The following is an 18048-nucleotide window of genomic DNA, read 5'->3' on the forward strand; positions in this document are numbered from 1 at the left end:
AATCGTCTTCTTTCCTTACCTCTGTAAACACTTTGGTGCTAAGTTTATATCTTGGCCACTTATTTTGAATCATATTGAATAAAATAAATTATTTTGTAAATCTTGGTCATATCATGTTTCAAAAAGGAGAAATATCAATGGCATATTACACTTGCTCATTGGCTAATGACTTGTCAGTAACAAGTCATTAGCCAATGAGCCTTGTGATGATTGGATATTCTTACTATGACAATTGTACCAGCAAAGGAATGTGTGACTGCTAGCTCACTTGCTAGCAGTAAATAAACTAGAATATGAGCAGCTTTACGCTCTATGTCTCTGTGATCTTTTTTGATATACTATTGAAATGCACAATACAAAACTGTGATATCTGTGATATGAAAAGTTACTGACTTTGATTTAAATAGATGAGTTTATTTAGGGGTATACCAAACAGTAAATATTTTTCACTGAAATTTAAATGCATCACCAACATCTTTCTACCTTCATGACTAAGTGTAAAACTGCTGCAGTAATATGTGATTTCTTGGTGTTCTCCAAAGGGAAGACATTTCCTGATGACATCAACACTGTAGCACTCTTCATGACTTCATGCTTTAGTAAAAGGGGATTTTCAGCCCCTCGTGTTGAGAGCAATGCCCTTTGTTCTTTTGTTGCCGCCATCAGGTTATAACCACCTGTGCTGTTCAGTTCATTGATGTTATGAGGTTAAATTTTACTGCCCCAGCAGCAGCTCACTGCCCACTGTGTAACACACTGATGAGAACCAAAGGGATGAAATGGCTACAACACATGAATGTAAACATTGATGAACATTCAACCAAACAGTGTTTCCCTGCAGCCCCCTTAAAACAACTTTGACTTTGAACTGAAACTAATAACAAAGGCTTTCTACAAAAACACCTCGGCTTCAAAAAAGGATAATTGGACTTCTTTGGAAAAATGTCATTTTTGTAGGTTTCTGTCCCGATTGGCACAATGTGGTAGAACAATTTTCTAAAGTCAAAAATGACATACTTAGATATTATTTTCCTACTATAGATACATCGCACACAACTTTGATTATAAAACAGAACAAAAAGCATCATGCATGTTGCTAGTGCTTTCTTCCATTTGCACACACTGATTTAATCAAGAGCTCCAAATATGAGCTGAAGATTTTGAGTCATTGCGAAGACCTTTAACCAAACTGGTAAAAACGAGCATCAATTCTACTCGATGTCAAGACAAAACCACAACATGACTCACTACTGAATGCAGACAGATACACAACACCAAACACTCAGTGATTAATAGCATAATCAAAAACAGATCCCATAGAGCACATATTATGTAGGTATGTTTTCAGAGGAGTCTAATGCATTGTAGTCCCTACTGCTTTGTATACTGATCCACCATCAAAGTAGATAAACTTTGTCTTTGCCAATTCTCTACCATCTTCACCCTGAGTAAATATGCTTATTTGGCCCATGGCCTAAAGTTTCAAACAGAAAATTAAGGACAAACAGCTCCTTCATTAACTCTTTCCCCTCTAGATGCCTGTAGGAACTGTTGTAAATTGTTGTGTTTATGGGGGAAAGAATTTATAATACATGAAGTTCAACTCAGTGTGCTGATAAGTAGTGTGGACGCCTCCTCGTAATCCCTGTTACACTGGGTAAGGATGTCCTCTAGGAAGTCTCTGTCACAGTTTGGAAAGCTCTTGATGAGCTTCATCAGGGCCTGGTCATACGCAGCCCGTGGGTCTGGAAAACACACAGGAAAGAATACACATAAAGTATAATTTGTTGTTCTCTTGAGACCCCTGTGGAAAGATGGCTTGTTGATTGTCCTGAAATATACTTTCTCTCCTTCTCATGTACAGCTGGAGGCCTTATCATACCATGTTTTAATATTTTCTTTTTCAGCTAGCACAATCTGTTTTGCAGAACATTTGTACACATGATTGGTTACCAAAAGCTCTAGAGCCAATCCCCAAAATGTTGATTTACTTAGATATTTTGTTAATAATATAGTCAAACAAAGGAAAGGGGGATTCTAATGTTTACAGTCATTTCTTTCAGGCAGCATAGAGACTCTCCTGTCTGATCACTTTAGCAACTATTCCTCTCGAGTCCCCCATCGTTCATTATCATGCTGCTGGGGTATGATGACACCCATTATCACAGTAATAATAGGGCATTATCATTGTTAAACCTAGCAGATTCATGACTAAAAAATTTATATAATGATCTTCTCTTTAATAAATCTCATTGATGGTGACATTGTAAGAGCTTACACGAGGCTGGTTTCCATTCCCATAGCAATGAATGGTTGCAGACATTCCCTAAATTAATCATTTGCATGTAAAAACAGTCTGCACCACAAATTATTGGACTGGGTAATAAAAACAAGAGTGAAGAAGAGGCACACTTTCGCCAAACCATTCATTGGCGAAGTCGAGAAAAAGGCGGTGTTTTTTTTTTTTCAGTTGATGGTCTTTGATGAGTGGGGCTGGCAAATAGTGAGGGACAGACAGAAGAGGCCTTCACCCAAACAGGTTCCGACAAAGTGGAAAGACATGATCATCGGGCTAGGGTTGGCAGATAGGGTTCAGACAGCAATTAGCGAAGAATGAAAAGCAACTGAGTGGTAGGAGAAGACACTGTTTACTACGAATACCAGATTCCAATACATCTTCAGCTCTTCCTAAGCTAGAGATCTTAGCTTATTTGTCCTTTGTTCAAGTTTTCACAGCAAAAAATCCTGGCACAACTTCACCTGCTTCCAAGGTGCATGGAGAAGATGAAAGAAATAAAAAAGCAGGAACTCCAGCAACACTTGAGAAACGAAGAACAGCTTTAATAATTGACCAACGCGTTTCGGCTTGTGGCCTTCATCATCATCAGGATGAAGGCCACAAGCCGAAACGCGTTGGTCAATTATTAAAGCTGTTCTTCGTTTCTCAAGTGTTGCTGGAGTTCCTGCTTCTTTGTTCAAGTTTTGTCATCGTTGCACTGTGGTCTAACTCAAAACAGAATATGAGGTCAACAGGGCATGCATTAGGTCAATCTGAGAGTTTCGGGAGTGCCCTCCAGTGGACCGCTAGGCAAACTACTTTCAAGGGAGTGAAAAGTGGCACAGAAGGTTTGAATAAAGATGACACTATTAAAATGGACGTGTGCTCAGTGTTGTCCATAGACTTTATCTAAAACATGGACATAGTCTCCTGATCTGAAACCCTACGAAGTCGGATTGTACAGAAATCTGAGAAAAACTGCCGTGTTGCCCGAGTTATTATGTCAATAAACATTTTCTTGATGTCTTTATGGTTTCAAAGCTCCATGTCTCATTTAATTATTTCATTTATTTACAGCACTATGTTCATTTTTGTAAATTATGATCTCACATAGTTACTCTGTATGGGATAACATTCTTTAACAAATAATAAAGAAAGGGTGTGACCATCTGACGAGATTTTCTGTGTTCATAACTCCACTGGCTGAAAAGCAGTCCCAAACAATGACAGAGCCTCGACCGTGTTTCACAGTGGGCTGCAGACACCCACTGTTGTAACTCTCTCTTAAATGATTATATGTACACTTTCTATTTGCAGAGAGTATTATTTATTAATAAATACGAATAAATGCGTTAAAAATATTATATATTTCTCTATATATATTATAGTTAAAAATATTAGGAATATAACAAAATAAATGTTTTTTAACCACAATAATTTGAAAAAGAAAGCACATTTGGTGAACATGTTCAAGTGCAATAGGTAGTCTGTTTTCTTTTGTTTGCTGTGAACAGCAGTTATTCATATCTGCATTGTATCCTGTCAGGTGTCAATCCAGAGCAATTATATAAGGGCGGCATTGCCCCTTGGCACATCTATCCGGCTCCAGGCCTAGAGGCTGTCAGTCTAGCCTTGCTTCAGCACCCGTAGAGAATTTACCTCGAAGACTGCCAGAATCGTAATAACAAACAGTAGAAGTTTACGTATGTCAAGCTTTGATCCTCTCAGTGCCCTGTCTGCTAAGTCACACATTTAAATGTGTTTGATATTTGGCATCATCCGTGCTAACTGCCGGGCAGAAGTGAAAAATACTTTGTTACTCACACTTACAGTATAGAGACGCACAGGCATTTACGGCTCCCCCTTACTGGAAGCACAAGTTTCAGCAGGTTTTGAATGCCTGGAGCTACAGTATCACTACGTACCACACATAGTTTCCTACCTACATTTTTGAAGCATGTAAAGCACCTACACCTAACACAGACTAAACAGGCAGTCAGAGTCCACTGAAAAAGGATGAGGTGGGCAAGTCTTCTCAAATGTCTGATTTAAGTTTGGTTAACCAGTGCTGAGCCAAACTTAAAAAAAAAAAAAAAAAAGGCGTGAGAAACAGGACACTAAGCGTTATTCACATGTCCAGTCTCAACTCACCAGCTTCTTCTGTCCAGCCGGAGCAGCTCTGTTCTGGATCTGGTTTCAGGTGTGACAACGAGGCTTGACTTTCTGCCTCCTGAGTACTTTCGAATTTTGGCTCTCTCTCGCTCCCTCTGGCTTGACCTTCAAGCTTGTCCAAAAAGGCTGCGTTCACCCTGTCAAAGCATAGTGAACTTAACAAAATGCTTCACATAAATGCTTCACATTTGCTTCGCAAATGTTCTATTTTACAACTTCACATGCCTGCAGGCTCCAAATGTCAGTGAGCGGGAAGTGTTTGACAGCTTTTTAAACTTCTGTACCCACTAAAATATAGTGGAAGTCGCAGCCACTTAACATCCATCAACCCAGCCAGTCTACACTGGTTTTGTTCCAAAAGGAATGAACAAAACACACTATTAATCTTACTGAGATCATTCTTGCATGGGTAGTTTGTATTTAGTTCTAACATTTTTTAATATTGAGTGAGTCTTTCATCAAGTGGCTCAGCGCTGTTTCTTCCAAATTGCGTGCTTTTATGTTAACTTTACATAAGATATAAGATATAAAGGGTCTTCATACCTCTTGTGTTCCAGCTGCACTTCTCTCAGATTTTTTGATTCCTTTGTTTGTTTACTCTCCACATCTGTGCTCTGACAAGAAAAAAGAAGGGAAAAAAAAGGAAATGTCATATTCCCTCCCTCTAAGACTGAAGAATCTGTATTATTGTAAAGGTCACAGGTCTGACAGTTGGAAAAAATACATTCCTCTCTCCCACTGACATCACCTCCTGCTGTCCTCATGGTGCCTCTTTGAGGTGAGGATAATTTCTCAACTCCCACTATGTTGTTCTGCTGTAATAAATCATTTTAAATGGATCTGTGCAGTTGGAATACATACAAAATGTGGTTTGTTGTTATCTTGCTGAAATAAGGAAGACCTTCTCTAGAAGTCGTGGTAAAAAAAACAAAACAAAAAACTGCACTCTGTTTAAATCCTAATGGTTAATGTAACAGATTATCATAAAGCTAGTATGGCCATTAGCAGATTTTAAGATTAGGTAAATACAACCTTAGATTGTCATAACTAAGCCAAAATGCATTGTGTGAGAAAGTCCACACTTACTGCTACCGCAGGCATTAGGAGGATAAGTTGCAGCTAGGTGCATTTGATCATAGTTAGCCGAAGTAAATAACTGGCTCTTATATGAGACATGTTTATACAACATATCTCATTCCCCTATTCACATACAGACTTTTCTTCTACATCTAAGTGCTTTCTGTTTAATAATTACACTCAAGCAACTGTGTGTTAACACAATGCCAATTAGGAAAAATGTCAGTGACAATTCTACAACAATTCCTTCTTTAAAAAGGAATTGCTACTGCCCATACTTAGGTTCGCAATGCTGCTTTTGAAAAAAAAAAGCCCCACAAGATTTGCAGAACAATGTGTTTAAGACAGACAAAACAAAAGTGGAGAGTTTGTCCATAATGCACAGTACCATGTTGTGAGAAAACTAAGCATAGCATATCAGCACACACACCTGATAAAAACTGTCCAGCACAGTGGTGGAGGGTGATGATTTGAGCATTATTTATTTTGTAGCCGCGGGACCTGGGCAGCAGGTCAACCATGAACTCCTCTGAATACCCAAGTATTTTAGACTCAAATGTGAGGACAATTTAAATTGGGTTATGCAAGAGGACAATGAGCCCACAGCACAGCAGCAAATCTACAACAGAATGGCTAAAAAGGAATCAAGGTGTTGTAAGTTTGATTTAGATTGAGTTTTACACCGGATGCCCTTCCTGAAAGAAGGATTTGTGTCTTTGGCTAGAATCAAAGCAGCACCCTTTTCTTGCCAAGCAAATACATCAGCCACTATACCACTGGAGGAGTTTACACTGGAGTTTGCTTAATTACTGACATAAAATTAATTCAACACACTCATCTCACTCGTTTTCACTCTGTTTTTCTTCCCAGGAGAGTTAATGGGTCAGTGAGGGGAAGAAGAAGCACAGCCCACCTGTGTCAGCCCTCTGCTGCATCAAAGCTTAGTATCAAATCTCCCACTCAAACACACAAGCACCCGCCTACAAATAGAGGATATGAAGGGGAGGTCAATCTGTCTTATGGAGCCAGTGCTGAAAGAACAACAGTTCCCAGGGTCTTGGTCAGAACCACATGAAGAAGTTTGCCTTTTGCTGCTCTGCGGCTGGAAGCTTTCATCTCTTTATCTGTGACGTCGATCTGAAAGAGCTGAAGCCTGGGAGTATCAGCAGAAGGAGAGGAGAGGAAAGGCAGGGAAAAGAAAAGAATAGAAAAGAAAGGGAAAAAAAGCATAGCAAGAGCACAGGAGCAGAGAAGATGAGAAAGGATGTGGAATGAGACATGAGACAGGGAAAGGAAAGAAACTAGTGGTAAAAACAGACAACTAAAGAAGAGAAATGTAAGAGACATGATGAAAAAATTGGAGAAAGCAGGGAAGACAAGAGGTGATGACATGATATGATGGGAGAAGGTTATGTGAGATGAGAAAGTAGAACACCAGGATGAGGTGACGCTTTGGTACTGTCTGTGACCCTACTGTCACAGACAGCACCAAATCATCTATTTATCATCTATGTATCCTGTCTGTTTGTTTCTGTGTGTGTATCCCACCCTAAAATAGAGACTCCTTTATCACTAGAACTGCTTTCTGTGTCTTTCTGCACCAAAGTCTGACCTGCAGTCTCCTTTTCCCAATCTCTCTCACCACTAATTTTCCTGGTGAAAGATTTGCATCAGCTCTACAAGATTCAAAAAGAGCCAGAGAGAAAGTAAAACAATGAGAGAAGCCCACAACGAAAACATTTCTCTGTTCATTGAGAGATCTGCGTGTGCAGTTTTAACGGTGCTGTCAATCACCGCCTTCGACGCTTCTTCTCCTGTGTAACGTCACTGATAGGCTGGGTGGAGAGCACGCATGTTATTAGCACTATGTTTTACTTTCTGACAGAAGCTTTCAACACTCTGCAATAAAAGCAGGTTTTCTGAGCTAAAAATAGCCTTGAATTTTCAGAGGCTTACAGCATCTATTTGTTGTAAGACATTAAGCCATTGCCCCCGCAATGATTAAGAGAAATGGTATTTAGAGTTATTTATAGCCAGAGTAAATGATCGCCAGAGGGAATCGCAAAAAAAAAAAGAGGACATTTTCAAAGTAGAATAATTATGGGATAATTTTATAATTACCATTCAGAATTATGTGGTCGAAAGGTAATTTTATTTTTCTATCTTGTATTGAATTAAGTAGCCCTGTGGCACACATGTGACCTGCTCAGAGTGTCTGACCTGAAATTATTATTGTGTAATTTTTTTAGCTACTACATCAGTCTTAGTATTTTTATAAATTTTTGGACACTTGTATTTTTGGTATAATTATTCTCTCTTAGTGACTCAGAATTTACACAAAAGTGAAAATGTACTACTTTTTATACCATTTATTTACTTTTATTTCAGAATTGAGCTTTTTTTAAACCTCAGTTTTGAATTTTGTATCTTCTAATACCAACTTGGGGAGTCAGTGTTTCAAATAAATATGTCTTTTTAATCTGCCATTTTTATACACCCCCATTTAAGTGATTATCTAATGATTTATGTCTCAAGTCGGACTTTTTGTCAGAATCTCAAGTCAACATTTTGACTTATTTATCTCTTTTTTTCCTTTCTACTGGCGGTCATTACTTCCACCAAGAAGGTAATGACTAGCTAACTAGTTATTCATGTCTAGCTGCCTTGGCAGAGGTTTGCGGTCTCTGAGCATTTCTTGTTGGTAATCTGGAAAGGAAGGAAATTGTTTTCCATTCACATTATTAGACTGACAAGACAAGTGATCCGTTAGGGAGGAACAGGTTTTTTGTTTTTCCCTCTACATACTTCTTCCAGCACACGTTATACAACCCTGTTCTGTCTTCTGCAGAAAACCTTGCAGTCATGTCATGTTGTGTCTCTGTCTCTGCTCAGTGTGAACTCTGGGAAGTCCCTTGAACTTTCCTAGCCTTCCACCGCTTCCCTTCCAAGAAAACCAACATTCAGAGAGGAAGAGAGGCTGAGAAAAGACAAAAGGAAGCAGACATTAAAAAACAACAGAGGCTGAAAGAGGTAGAAAGACAATACTGACAAGTAACAAGAATAAAAAAAACCCCAAACAAAACAAAAAAATAATAGGAAACTCCCCCAAAAACACTGGCATATTTATCGGTGTATTTTTGTTCCTTTTACTCATCTGTGATCTTACTGTACTGGTGTGTGCTCCATGTATGACCAGCAGATAAATGTAAACTCCCGACCTACATGGGATACAGTTTAATATCCGTGTGGCCTCAGACGATGAAAACTCTGCACATAAGGGTATTTACTCAGAAAACAGTCTACAAATGCAGATCTACTTGTGTGAAATACCACACAGATTCTCTGACGCCACACATATGAGAGTTAGCACTGACTCCTAGGATGCATAGAGCACATGCATGCATAGACCCACTGCTGCACAGAGTTAGCAAAACATATATGATTTGGACACCATTTTACCCTGGATGACGTGCATATAGCAGTGGTGGACGCTGATGAAGCTTTCCTCTCGAAATTCTGAAGAAACCTCTCCTGTGTTCTGCAATAGATAAACACTTTATTTCCTCTGTCGTGTACATGGTCTCTCACACACACACAAACACACACACACACATAGAGAAATAATAAGGCCTTAAGTATTATTTTAATCAGCAGACACTCCACAGACCTGGAAAGCTGACAGTCTGACAAAGGCTGACCACGTTTGTTTGTCCCCGTGTGACACTGTCCCGACTGTGCACAGAGCATCTGCTCTGCTACTCTGTCTCCATTAGCCCCATTTCTAAATATCATCATTGTTTCTTCAGTTCTGTACACTGGTCTGCTGTCTCCTGTTTTTGTTTACCTTGTAAGGAAACCAGGGATGCCACTTGACAAGCAATTACCTTGGGAGTCATCCAGGGATCATATTCCAGTAACATCGTGGCTGTTGGGGTAATGGATTTAAAGTGGTCAGACAAAAAGGAATGAAGGGTCTGTAGTTACAGTAGATGCTCTGAATCATTACTCTGTCTATATTCAATAAAATCTCATGACTTTTTTTGGAGAGTGTGATGGCCAAACCCGTGGCCACACTCTGAAGTCAGTAACTCTTGTATTTTCATTTCTTCATTTGAATGTAGTAACACACTTTAGTTCCCAATAACTTTTTGGTTTGGATACATTTGTTCTATTTGTAAGCGCGCACATTTAGTTTACTTATGTATTCATACCACTTCATTACTTTGATTTTTGACTAACCTTTGTCTTTTTATTTCTTACCTGCCATCATCCCTGGGAGTTGCTGGACAAAAGATGGTAGCTGGGGTTTGAAACCATTAAATGCAAAGAGGGATAATTGGACCACACCACCACTTCCTACTGAAGGAGAGAATGTGTGTTTTCTTTAATTTAAAAACAAAGTATTTCTATTTAATTAAATATTTGAGTTTAGGGTTTAATGGTTTTGATTTTCTTCTTTAGTGTTTAGTTTATTAACAAACTAGATTGTACTGCATTATGTTGTGATTTATAATTGTGTTTGTTTGTTACCCCTCATGTGTCACAATGGTCTGATCAGCCATTATATATACCCCTGTGTGTCATTTCATGTTTAGGTTAATTATGTTTGTTTGGGCAGTCATTTGGTTTGTTGAGTTTGCAGTCCTTGCCTGAGTTCAGTTTTGTTTCTTTGACCTCTTTTATGAGCTCAACATTTATTACTTTTGTAAATATAATTTTTGGGGGTTAAATAAATGAAAACCATATTTTTCTAATAATTCCTGGGACTCCTCCTGTTTTTTTCAACTCGGTCCATCACAGAGAGTATAGAAAAATGTTTCTGTTTTTTCTCGGCTTTAATTTGTAAGACATATTTTGAAAGGGAAATATATATTAAAGTCAGGCTAGGAAGCATGTGGAGCAAACCTTACAGCATGTTGTAATTCAAGATGTCTGAGAGGAAAAGTCCTTTAGAAAAAGAAAAATCACACTACATTAAAACTATGGTGGCACAGAACTTTCACCTGCAATTTTAGGGTTTAAATCCTGTATGAAGCCAAAGGTTTCCACTGGCTTATATTTATTTAGTAGTTATGAGAAGCATGCTCTGTCTGTGCTTGTGTGCTGGGAGACACTGAAAAAGATTTTGACACTTTCTTCACTCTCTCTATTATACCCTCCACAAGTACTACTATAATTTGTGGAATTTGACAGGGCTGTTGTTTTTCTCCAGCTCAATGCTTAAGTTGCATCAACACTGCAAATGTTTCCAGCGCTGTGGCAACCAGAGACTATAGAAAGGGAATGACATTCAGCAACTTCAAGCAACTTTGGGCGAAATAACCAATGGCAGGAGGAAGTGGGTGGGACCCAAGATAAACCTTTGGGTCAACTTCCAGACAAAGTGATTTTAGTTGCTACCATTGAGAGTGCAGAATACCATTGACTGATATAACCTAATAGTGAATGGGTTAGAGCAGTGATTCCCAAAATGTGGGCTGGGGCCACCTGGTGGGCTGTACTGTACTGTAGTTGTACTTTTATTATTGAATTGACAGCATGCTGACATAATTTGAAGGAAGACCACAGCCGCATTAATGATGATTTAGTTATGGTCCTGCACTTTAATGTGAAGAAGGATTTAAGAATTCAACTTATAACCAAAAAATTGCTTTTAAAATCAAATCAAATAAATAATCATAATAATAACAATAATACTACTACTAATTATAAGATGAACGAAAGCATAGACTTAGTTTCACCTCACTAAAATTAGGTTCTGTGTATGGCTTCTGTATAGGATCTATGCAACTACCAGCTCATTCCACTGAGATCAGCTGCTGCCTTGGTGAATGTTCAATGTCAAGTTATATTTTACTGGGACACATATAGGAAATTAGACACATATCAGCACTCCGCCTGCTCTTGTGACATCTGATGCTGAATATAACTAACAGAGATCCATGTTAGAGCATGACAGAACACAACACTGCACACAAAACCACACAATACCAGAAGGCAACAGCAATGAAACCCAAGCGACCCCGATCCAGGGCTAACCTGAGGCGGTCCTGCTCAAACTCCTCCCTTCTCCTCTGATCCTCCTGCCGCTCCTTCTCCAGTAGACGCTCAGCCTGCAATACATCACAGTCAATTGTCATGCCACAAACCTGCTTTCCTCCAAATGTGCAAGTGACATTAACCAAAGTGACTAACGGAGCCATTACATTAGAGCATGCTATATGGACTGCAACATTCATGCATACACATGCTAGTCATGCTTGTTGGGCACGAACAACATGACACAAGTTTATGATATTTTAACAGTAAAATCCACTGTACCATCTTGTGAAGATTAATTGATGATTCATTTTACAATGTTAGAGGTATAAGTTGAAGAACTGGAAGCTTATTTTACTCCGAAGAGGTGAAAATCCCTCCTAGTACTGTCTATTTTAATTATCTTTTTCTGGCATCACAGATTTTATTTTCTCGTACCATGGTCTTATTGTAAAATAGGACATGGTGTGCTGTTTAAGATAAAGAGGGTGGTGATGAGAGTCCAGAGACAGGGGTGAAATGTAGTGTGACCCAGCATGTTGTTTTATATGTATGTATTTATTTGCTGGATTACAGATTCTCTGTCCTGTGGTGTCACAGAAGTCATAGCACAACAGACAAAGATTTGTGGAATACCGGCTTGGTCTTTGCCATTAATCAGCCTTCCACATTACTCTATCACCATTATTAGAAAGACAGCAGGGCCAAACATTGAGTAGAACACGTCTGAGAACAGAGTGAGGAGCTTTTCTTTGGGGGCTGAAAACCCCAAAGTCCATTAATCTGTTAGTTCTCATAGCTTTGTGCCAAGTGTGTGAGGGAGAAACTCTCGCTACAGCTCATGTTGATGCTTGTCTCTACTGACATCTGCAGGGTAAGCATGATATTACTCCTCACTGAGGGAAGAAAAATGAGTTCCATGGGGTGGATTTATAAGCTTCTGAGCACTAACATAACAGTAATAAAAAGTAACTTGTCATGCTCACTGGTGAGGAAATGTGATTGATTTAGCTATATGTCTGCAAGTAGGATTTGCATGGGAATTTCACCAAAAATGGGGTTTGGCCTTACTTAGAATGATTAACTCTATGGTGGTGATACTATTGGATCCAGGAACTCAGTTTTTACATGTGGATGGAATTAGCCTTGGTAGAAGAACACAAGTCTCTGTCTGCTCTAGTTTACAATGTGCTGTGTTGTGTTTTACCTGTTTGCACCTGTTGTTTTAGGCTAACCTCAAAATACAGTGCCACTGTAGACAATGGCCTCAGCCTTGTATTCACTCTAATCAAATCCATCAGATCTTCTGTTTTTAGCATTAAAGCATTACAAATGGTCTGCTACAAGACCTTAGTACATACCCTTGATTTAATTCAATTATTCAGCAACAGTTACCTTTACATGGTAAACTAAAGACTACAACAATAATCTGATAATAATCTGCTTGATGTTTTGATCTTATGCTTACCTTCTCCCTCTGTATTGCTTTCATCTTCTGCCACTTCTCCTCCTCTTCCTGTTTCCTCCTCTTGTCATCCTCAGCCTTTTTTATCTAGAAAGAGCATTTGAAATATTTTATTTTTGGATGGACAGGAAAGGATGCGAGCTAAAGTAGAAATGCATTACTGCATCTCAAACATGACATGTTTTCATGCACTGCCTGCTTATTTTCTTTTTTTTATTTATGGCAGCAGACAAAAATGATATGTGCAAATAATTTGCTGTAATATTTAGATATATGTAAAGCTCCACAGAAAATAAATGGATGGTTTCCAGAGTGAATAACTTGACATGTACTTTCTTCTGCAGTTTCATGGATTGATGATTTATTTGCTGTTTTTGCCTGACTTCAACCAGTGTGACATCACCACCTGGATAAAAGATAAAAATGCCAAATGTCAGTAAGTGAGGATGTGAAGAAAAATATAGAAGTGGTGAAGGTAGTAGAGGGTAAGGACAGATTACCAAGCCTCTCTGGATTCACACGTACAGAGGGGACTCTCTGTGTTTCTTTCCATCTGTTAAGAGCCTCTTCTTCTTTTTGAGCAACTGCAGCAACAACAACAGACCTCTCATTTCATTCATTTGGAGAGAAATGTCAAATAAATGAAGATCAAATTGGTGTCATAGTTACTTGTTTTCATCTTGTTTCGCTTAGATTCATTTGGTGGGACAATGGTGTATCCATCTGAGCTGAAACAAGGACAGAGACACAGTATGACTGTTGGTATTAAGGCAGGAGAAGAACAATGCAAAAACTGAGTGCTTCTGGTGTAGAATATTTCCTTTGTTCACTTACAATGAGGTATTTTAAAAGTATTTAGAAAACATTGCAGTTTCACCTCCACTAAGAAATTCATTTAACTTGGTCAGTAGTTTAAGTTTATTCATACACTTCATTTAAGCTTTATTAAAATAATGTCAATTTTAAAAAATAGTATAGGTAAAATATTGTCAATAAGGTATTTCCAAGCACAGTTTGAGTATCTTTTTCTCATCAGTGTGGTACAATTTGCAATGCTACACTGGTCTAGAAATTTTTATTATTAATACTACTAATAATGTACACTGCAGTGTAATGAGCACTATGCAGAACACAGTGATAGAATTTATTTCTTTATATAGTCTGGCCTCCTTCCTTCCGTTTAACATACAGCCTCGGGGTGCTGGTCTTGGGGTGAAACTCTCCATGCAAGGTCAGGACCTTTCTGGTCTTGATGTCAGTGGCTCCTTTGGCCAGCCTTATTATCCCAGCAGGGTACCTGATCACAGGCAGAATGTAGGTGTTGATAGCCCGGATCTTGTTTTTACCATTCAGCTGACTCCTTCAGGACTTGCCTGACCCTCTGCAGGTACTTGGTGGTTGAAGCTTCCTAGCCACTCTTCGTGGTTCCCATTTGCCTGTGGGATTCCCAGGTATTTCTAGCTGTCTGCAATGTTGCCTTCTGGTAGTTCGATCACCTCCAGTCAGACTACCTTCCCGCTCTATGTTACTATCTGACCACACTTCTCAAATCTGACATTCCGATGTCGTCCTGGTGGTTTGGATCTGTGAATCGATATCTCGTTCACTCTTGGCATACAGCTTGATGTCATCCATGTAGAGGAGGTGGCTGACAGTATCTGTAGCCAGTCTTGTCAATGATCTCACTGAGGGAATTCAGGCCTATGCAGAACAGCAGTGGGGACAGCGCATCTACTTTTTAGATCCCGCGACTTGACGGTGACTTGTGCTATGGGCTTGAAGTTGGCCTTAATGGGGATGTGGCGAACAACACTAGAGTTCCTGATGAAGGCTCTTAGGGTCCTTTTGATCTTGTACAAGAGAGTACACCTTGGATGGTTCTGCGGAGAACAGCTGGTTTATTCTCCTGCCTTCTATTTCTGTGGTGTACCTCGTCAATTTCTAGCCGTGAGAGCAGTTCCTTCTTCCCAATGTTGTAACATTGAGCTACTAGTTGTTTTGCCGTCAATCTGGATGCTGGGTAATGAGGATTCCATAGGTCCCTCATTCTATTCATGTAACCTCTTCTGCTGGGATTAATTTACATAGTAGCATTCCAACAGCGCCCTATTTTCATCTCTTGCCCAGCTGTGGCTTCTTGTTCCAGTAGCCCACTTCTCATCAGTGTGTCCTGGTTCCTCAACACCTTGTTAATCCGGGCAACATCTGAGCTGTCATGGCTTCATTTCTATGTCTCTCATTCATGTCTGAGGTTTGGTTAGGCTAGGTTACACAGCATTAGCTAAAAACTTACTCCATATATTTAGCTGAAAACGATTCAAGTGAAAATTTCCAGTAGTTATGTAAGAGATATCATTTTGCATTCCATCATTCTTTTCCTTGTTTTGTTTGTATTTCTGTATTTGAGGAGATTTTGCATTGAAGTCTTAAAAAAACATTAAAAAAAATTATAAAGGATAAATGTTATGTATGGTCAAGAAGCCACTCAAAAGCAAAACCACCAGCAGTTTAAGAATATCCAACAGGTAATGAAACTAATATGATGCTGCTTTGAAGGGACAAGGTAAATTGCACTGCTATGGTTTTAAAATCATGTTTCCTTTCTAATCCCATAGCAAAATCACAAACCGTGTTCATGTGATTTCTGTTTGCTTGAGTAAAATCAAGACATCTTTACAGACTGCACTTTGTTAAAACGCCTGTTTACTTTGCTCAACATAGTCACTGCTTATAAAACATACTTTCTTCGTACATAGAAGCTGTGCTTTACCACGAACATTGAAGGCAACGTTTCACTCTCCGATTCCGTGAAACGAAAGTGAAAGTCGGCTCTGTAGGAAAACAGAAATCTACTCCAGTAAATAAAATGAAACACAAATAGAATAAATGTCAGGCAATGAAGAAATTTGCACATAAGAGGTTGGTTTATTCAGCCTCCTCTGTGGCTCTATAAATGACAACAGGAGCTCTGTGTGTGTGTTTTGCTTTGTTTTTCAGTTTTCAGTTCTTTGTTTTAGCAACACAAACTTTGTACTTACTACCGTGGCTGTCCAGTTGCTACTTGTGGATTTCCGTGAACATTTGGATTTGGAAGTGTTTGATCCTGTCCACACACATCTGATGCGCTCTGTCTCGGGTGTCTGGTGTTTTGGTTTCCCTCGGGGTTAACCTGGTTCCTTTTGTATCTTTGGTCGTAATCCATCGTGTAACCTGCAAACCGACAGCCTCGGAGAAGATGTCTGCCTGAAGCTAGGTAGTCTGCAGGCACCTGTTAATATGTTTCTATTCTAAGCTCAGTTTTCTTTTCCAAGTGTAGTCAGGCGACGTGAGGGAACAGCGAAGTGGGAGGATTTTTTTTTAACCAACAGCGCCATCTGCTGAGGACAAATGGCAGAGGAGAATTTTAAAAGACCTCTCAAGACCTCTTAAAAGGAACCCCGACTATTATGACAAGTTACTCTAAATATGTTACAAATTATCTCCACTACCTAAAAAACATACTTGAGAATAACTACAATTTTTTTGTTATTCATTAAATCTTTGTTGCATTCTGGGACGATGACATGTATTGGTTGTTCTCAGTATAGGTGCTTTCGTACAGCTAACCTGTTTTGTTTTTTAAAGTGTAGCAACGGTATTAATTAACTTGCCTATTAGTGACCTGGTTATCACTTGGTAGACCAGCACTATCCGGTCTTTGACTCTGACGTTATTAGCCATGTCTGGGCCCAAACTCCGCTGCAGGTCCCAAAGTCAAATGGTCACTGCAGCATTAATGAGAGTTGAAAAACTTGCTAAATTTGTTCATCTGTAATAAAATGATCAGTGTGGCTGCTCTACCAGAAGTCGCATTTGTACCTCCCCAAGAGCACCTGGCTGCAGCCACTGGGGAGCGCCATATTGCGACCGCCACACTAACCGGAAACACGTGACTTTGACAGCGAAAACTAAATTGTATTTTTGTTACTATTGATGCTGATGAGAAATAAACATGGTTCTAAGTGTTTTTTAACACTCTGGGTTTGTTAAAAAAAAATCACCATCCCTTCAGCTTGTTTGTGGCAAAAAGTGTCCATGTGTTATGTTTTTTTGTTTTAGTTTTTTTGCTACTTTTTCTACATAAAGTTTTTTTCATAAATATAAAATAGTCATTACTTTTTACATTTTTAATCCTTCAAACACCTTTTTCTAGTACAATGCACTTGTTTGAAGACAACTTCAAAACTCACCATTTCATATATCAGCAGTGCTACTGGAAATTATTGTACAGTGGTCCCTCGCTATAACGCGGTTCACCTTTCGCAGACTCGCTGTTTCGCTGATTTTTTTTTTTTTAACAGCACATTGTGTTCTGCGTTCTGATTGCTTTAGACCAGGGGTCTCAAACTCGCGGCCCGCGGGCCATTTGCGGCCCACGTCTCCTCTACTTGCGGCCCGCATATTGATGTGAAGAAATATTTTTTTTAAATTATTATACGAAAAATGATTTAATATGACGGCAGTGTTACAGGCATGGCCCTTTAAGACTCTAGCCTCATGGGCGGTGTAGTCCTTGCTGCAGGGAGAACGTGTGGGACCGCCCCTCCCGCTGTGTGTCTGAGCGTGAGGGAGGGAGAAAAAGGAGAGTCAAAAAGTACGAGGTGCTACCGAGCAGAAACGTATGGGAGATGGAAGCATGTAAATATAAAAATAACCACTGCAGCCAAAAAGAGTGCCTGACGAGCCCAGTTGTAAGTGCTAATAAGACTCGACTGTACACCGTGTTCGTGTTTTCCTCCAAAACAATAAAGTTCTGCTGGAGCAGCCTTTCAACGCCTCTCTCTGTCTCTCGCTAGCAAAATTGACCCAGACAGTAAAGCTCGTTCCCGGCTACGAGCCCGACACGGAACCCAAAGTATTAGCCAGAGGTCTCCTTACCATTGAGCCGCGGACCTGGCCGAGGTAACAAGAGAGTGCAGACATGGTTAGGGCTGTGTTAGTTCAGTGAGAGATTTATTTGGAAAGAAAACTATTTTCA

The 18048-nt window shown here is 39.4% G+C and overlaps 1 protein-coding gene across 2 annotated transcripts; it reads right to left on the minus strand.

Annotated features, from left to right (window-relative positions):
- Window positions 1-393: 393 nt before the first annotated feature.
- On the minus strand, window positions 394-16404 carry epsti1 (epithelial stromal interaction 1). 2 transcript variants are annotated; one of them, XM_019353270.2, is made up of 11 exons: window positions 16070-16404; window positions 13701-13759; window positions 13532-13615; window positions 13364-13437; window positions 13035-13118; window positions 11567-11640; window positions 8987-9065; window positions 5179-5265; window positions 4994-5064; window positions 4430-4587; window positions 394-1745 (listed from the first exon to the last, which is right to left on the minus strand). In XM_019353270.2, exons 1-11 carry the CDS (start codon window positions 16231-16233, stop codon window positions 1600-1602), a joined length of 1080 nt encoding a protein of 359 aa, XP_019208815.1. In that variant the 5' UTR covers window positions 16234-16404; the 3' UTR covers window positions 394-1599. The 2 variants fall into 2 exon arrangements, with proteins under 2 accessions (XP_019208815.1, XP_005475284.1); XM_005475227.4 differs by lacking the exon at window positions 5179-5265 and having other exon boundaries at window positions 16070-16401.
- Between the last annotated feature and the right edge of the window lie 1644 nt (window positions 16405-18048).

Source organism: Oreochromis niloticus, linkage group LG16, assembly GCF_001858045.2.
Source record: "Oreochromis niloticus isolate F11D_XX linkage group LG16, O_niloticus_UMD_NMBU, whole genome shotgun sequence".
NCBI lineage: Eukaryota > Metazoa > Chordata > Actinopteri > Cichliformes > Cichlidae > Oreochromis > Oreochromis niloticus.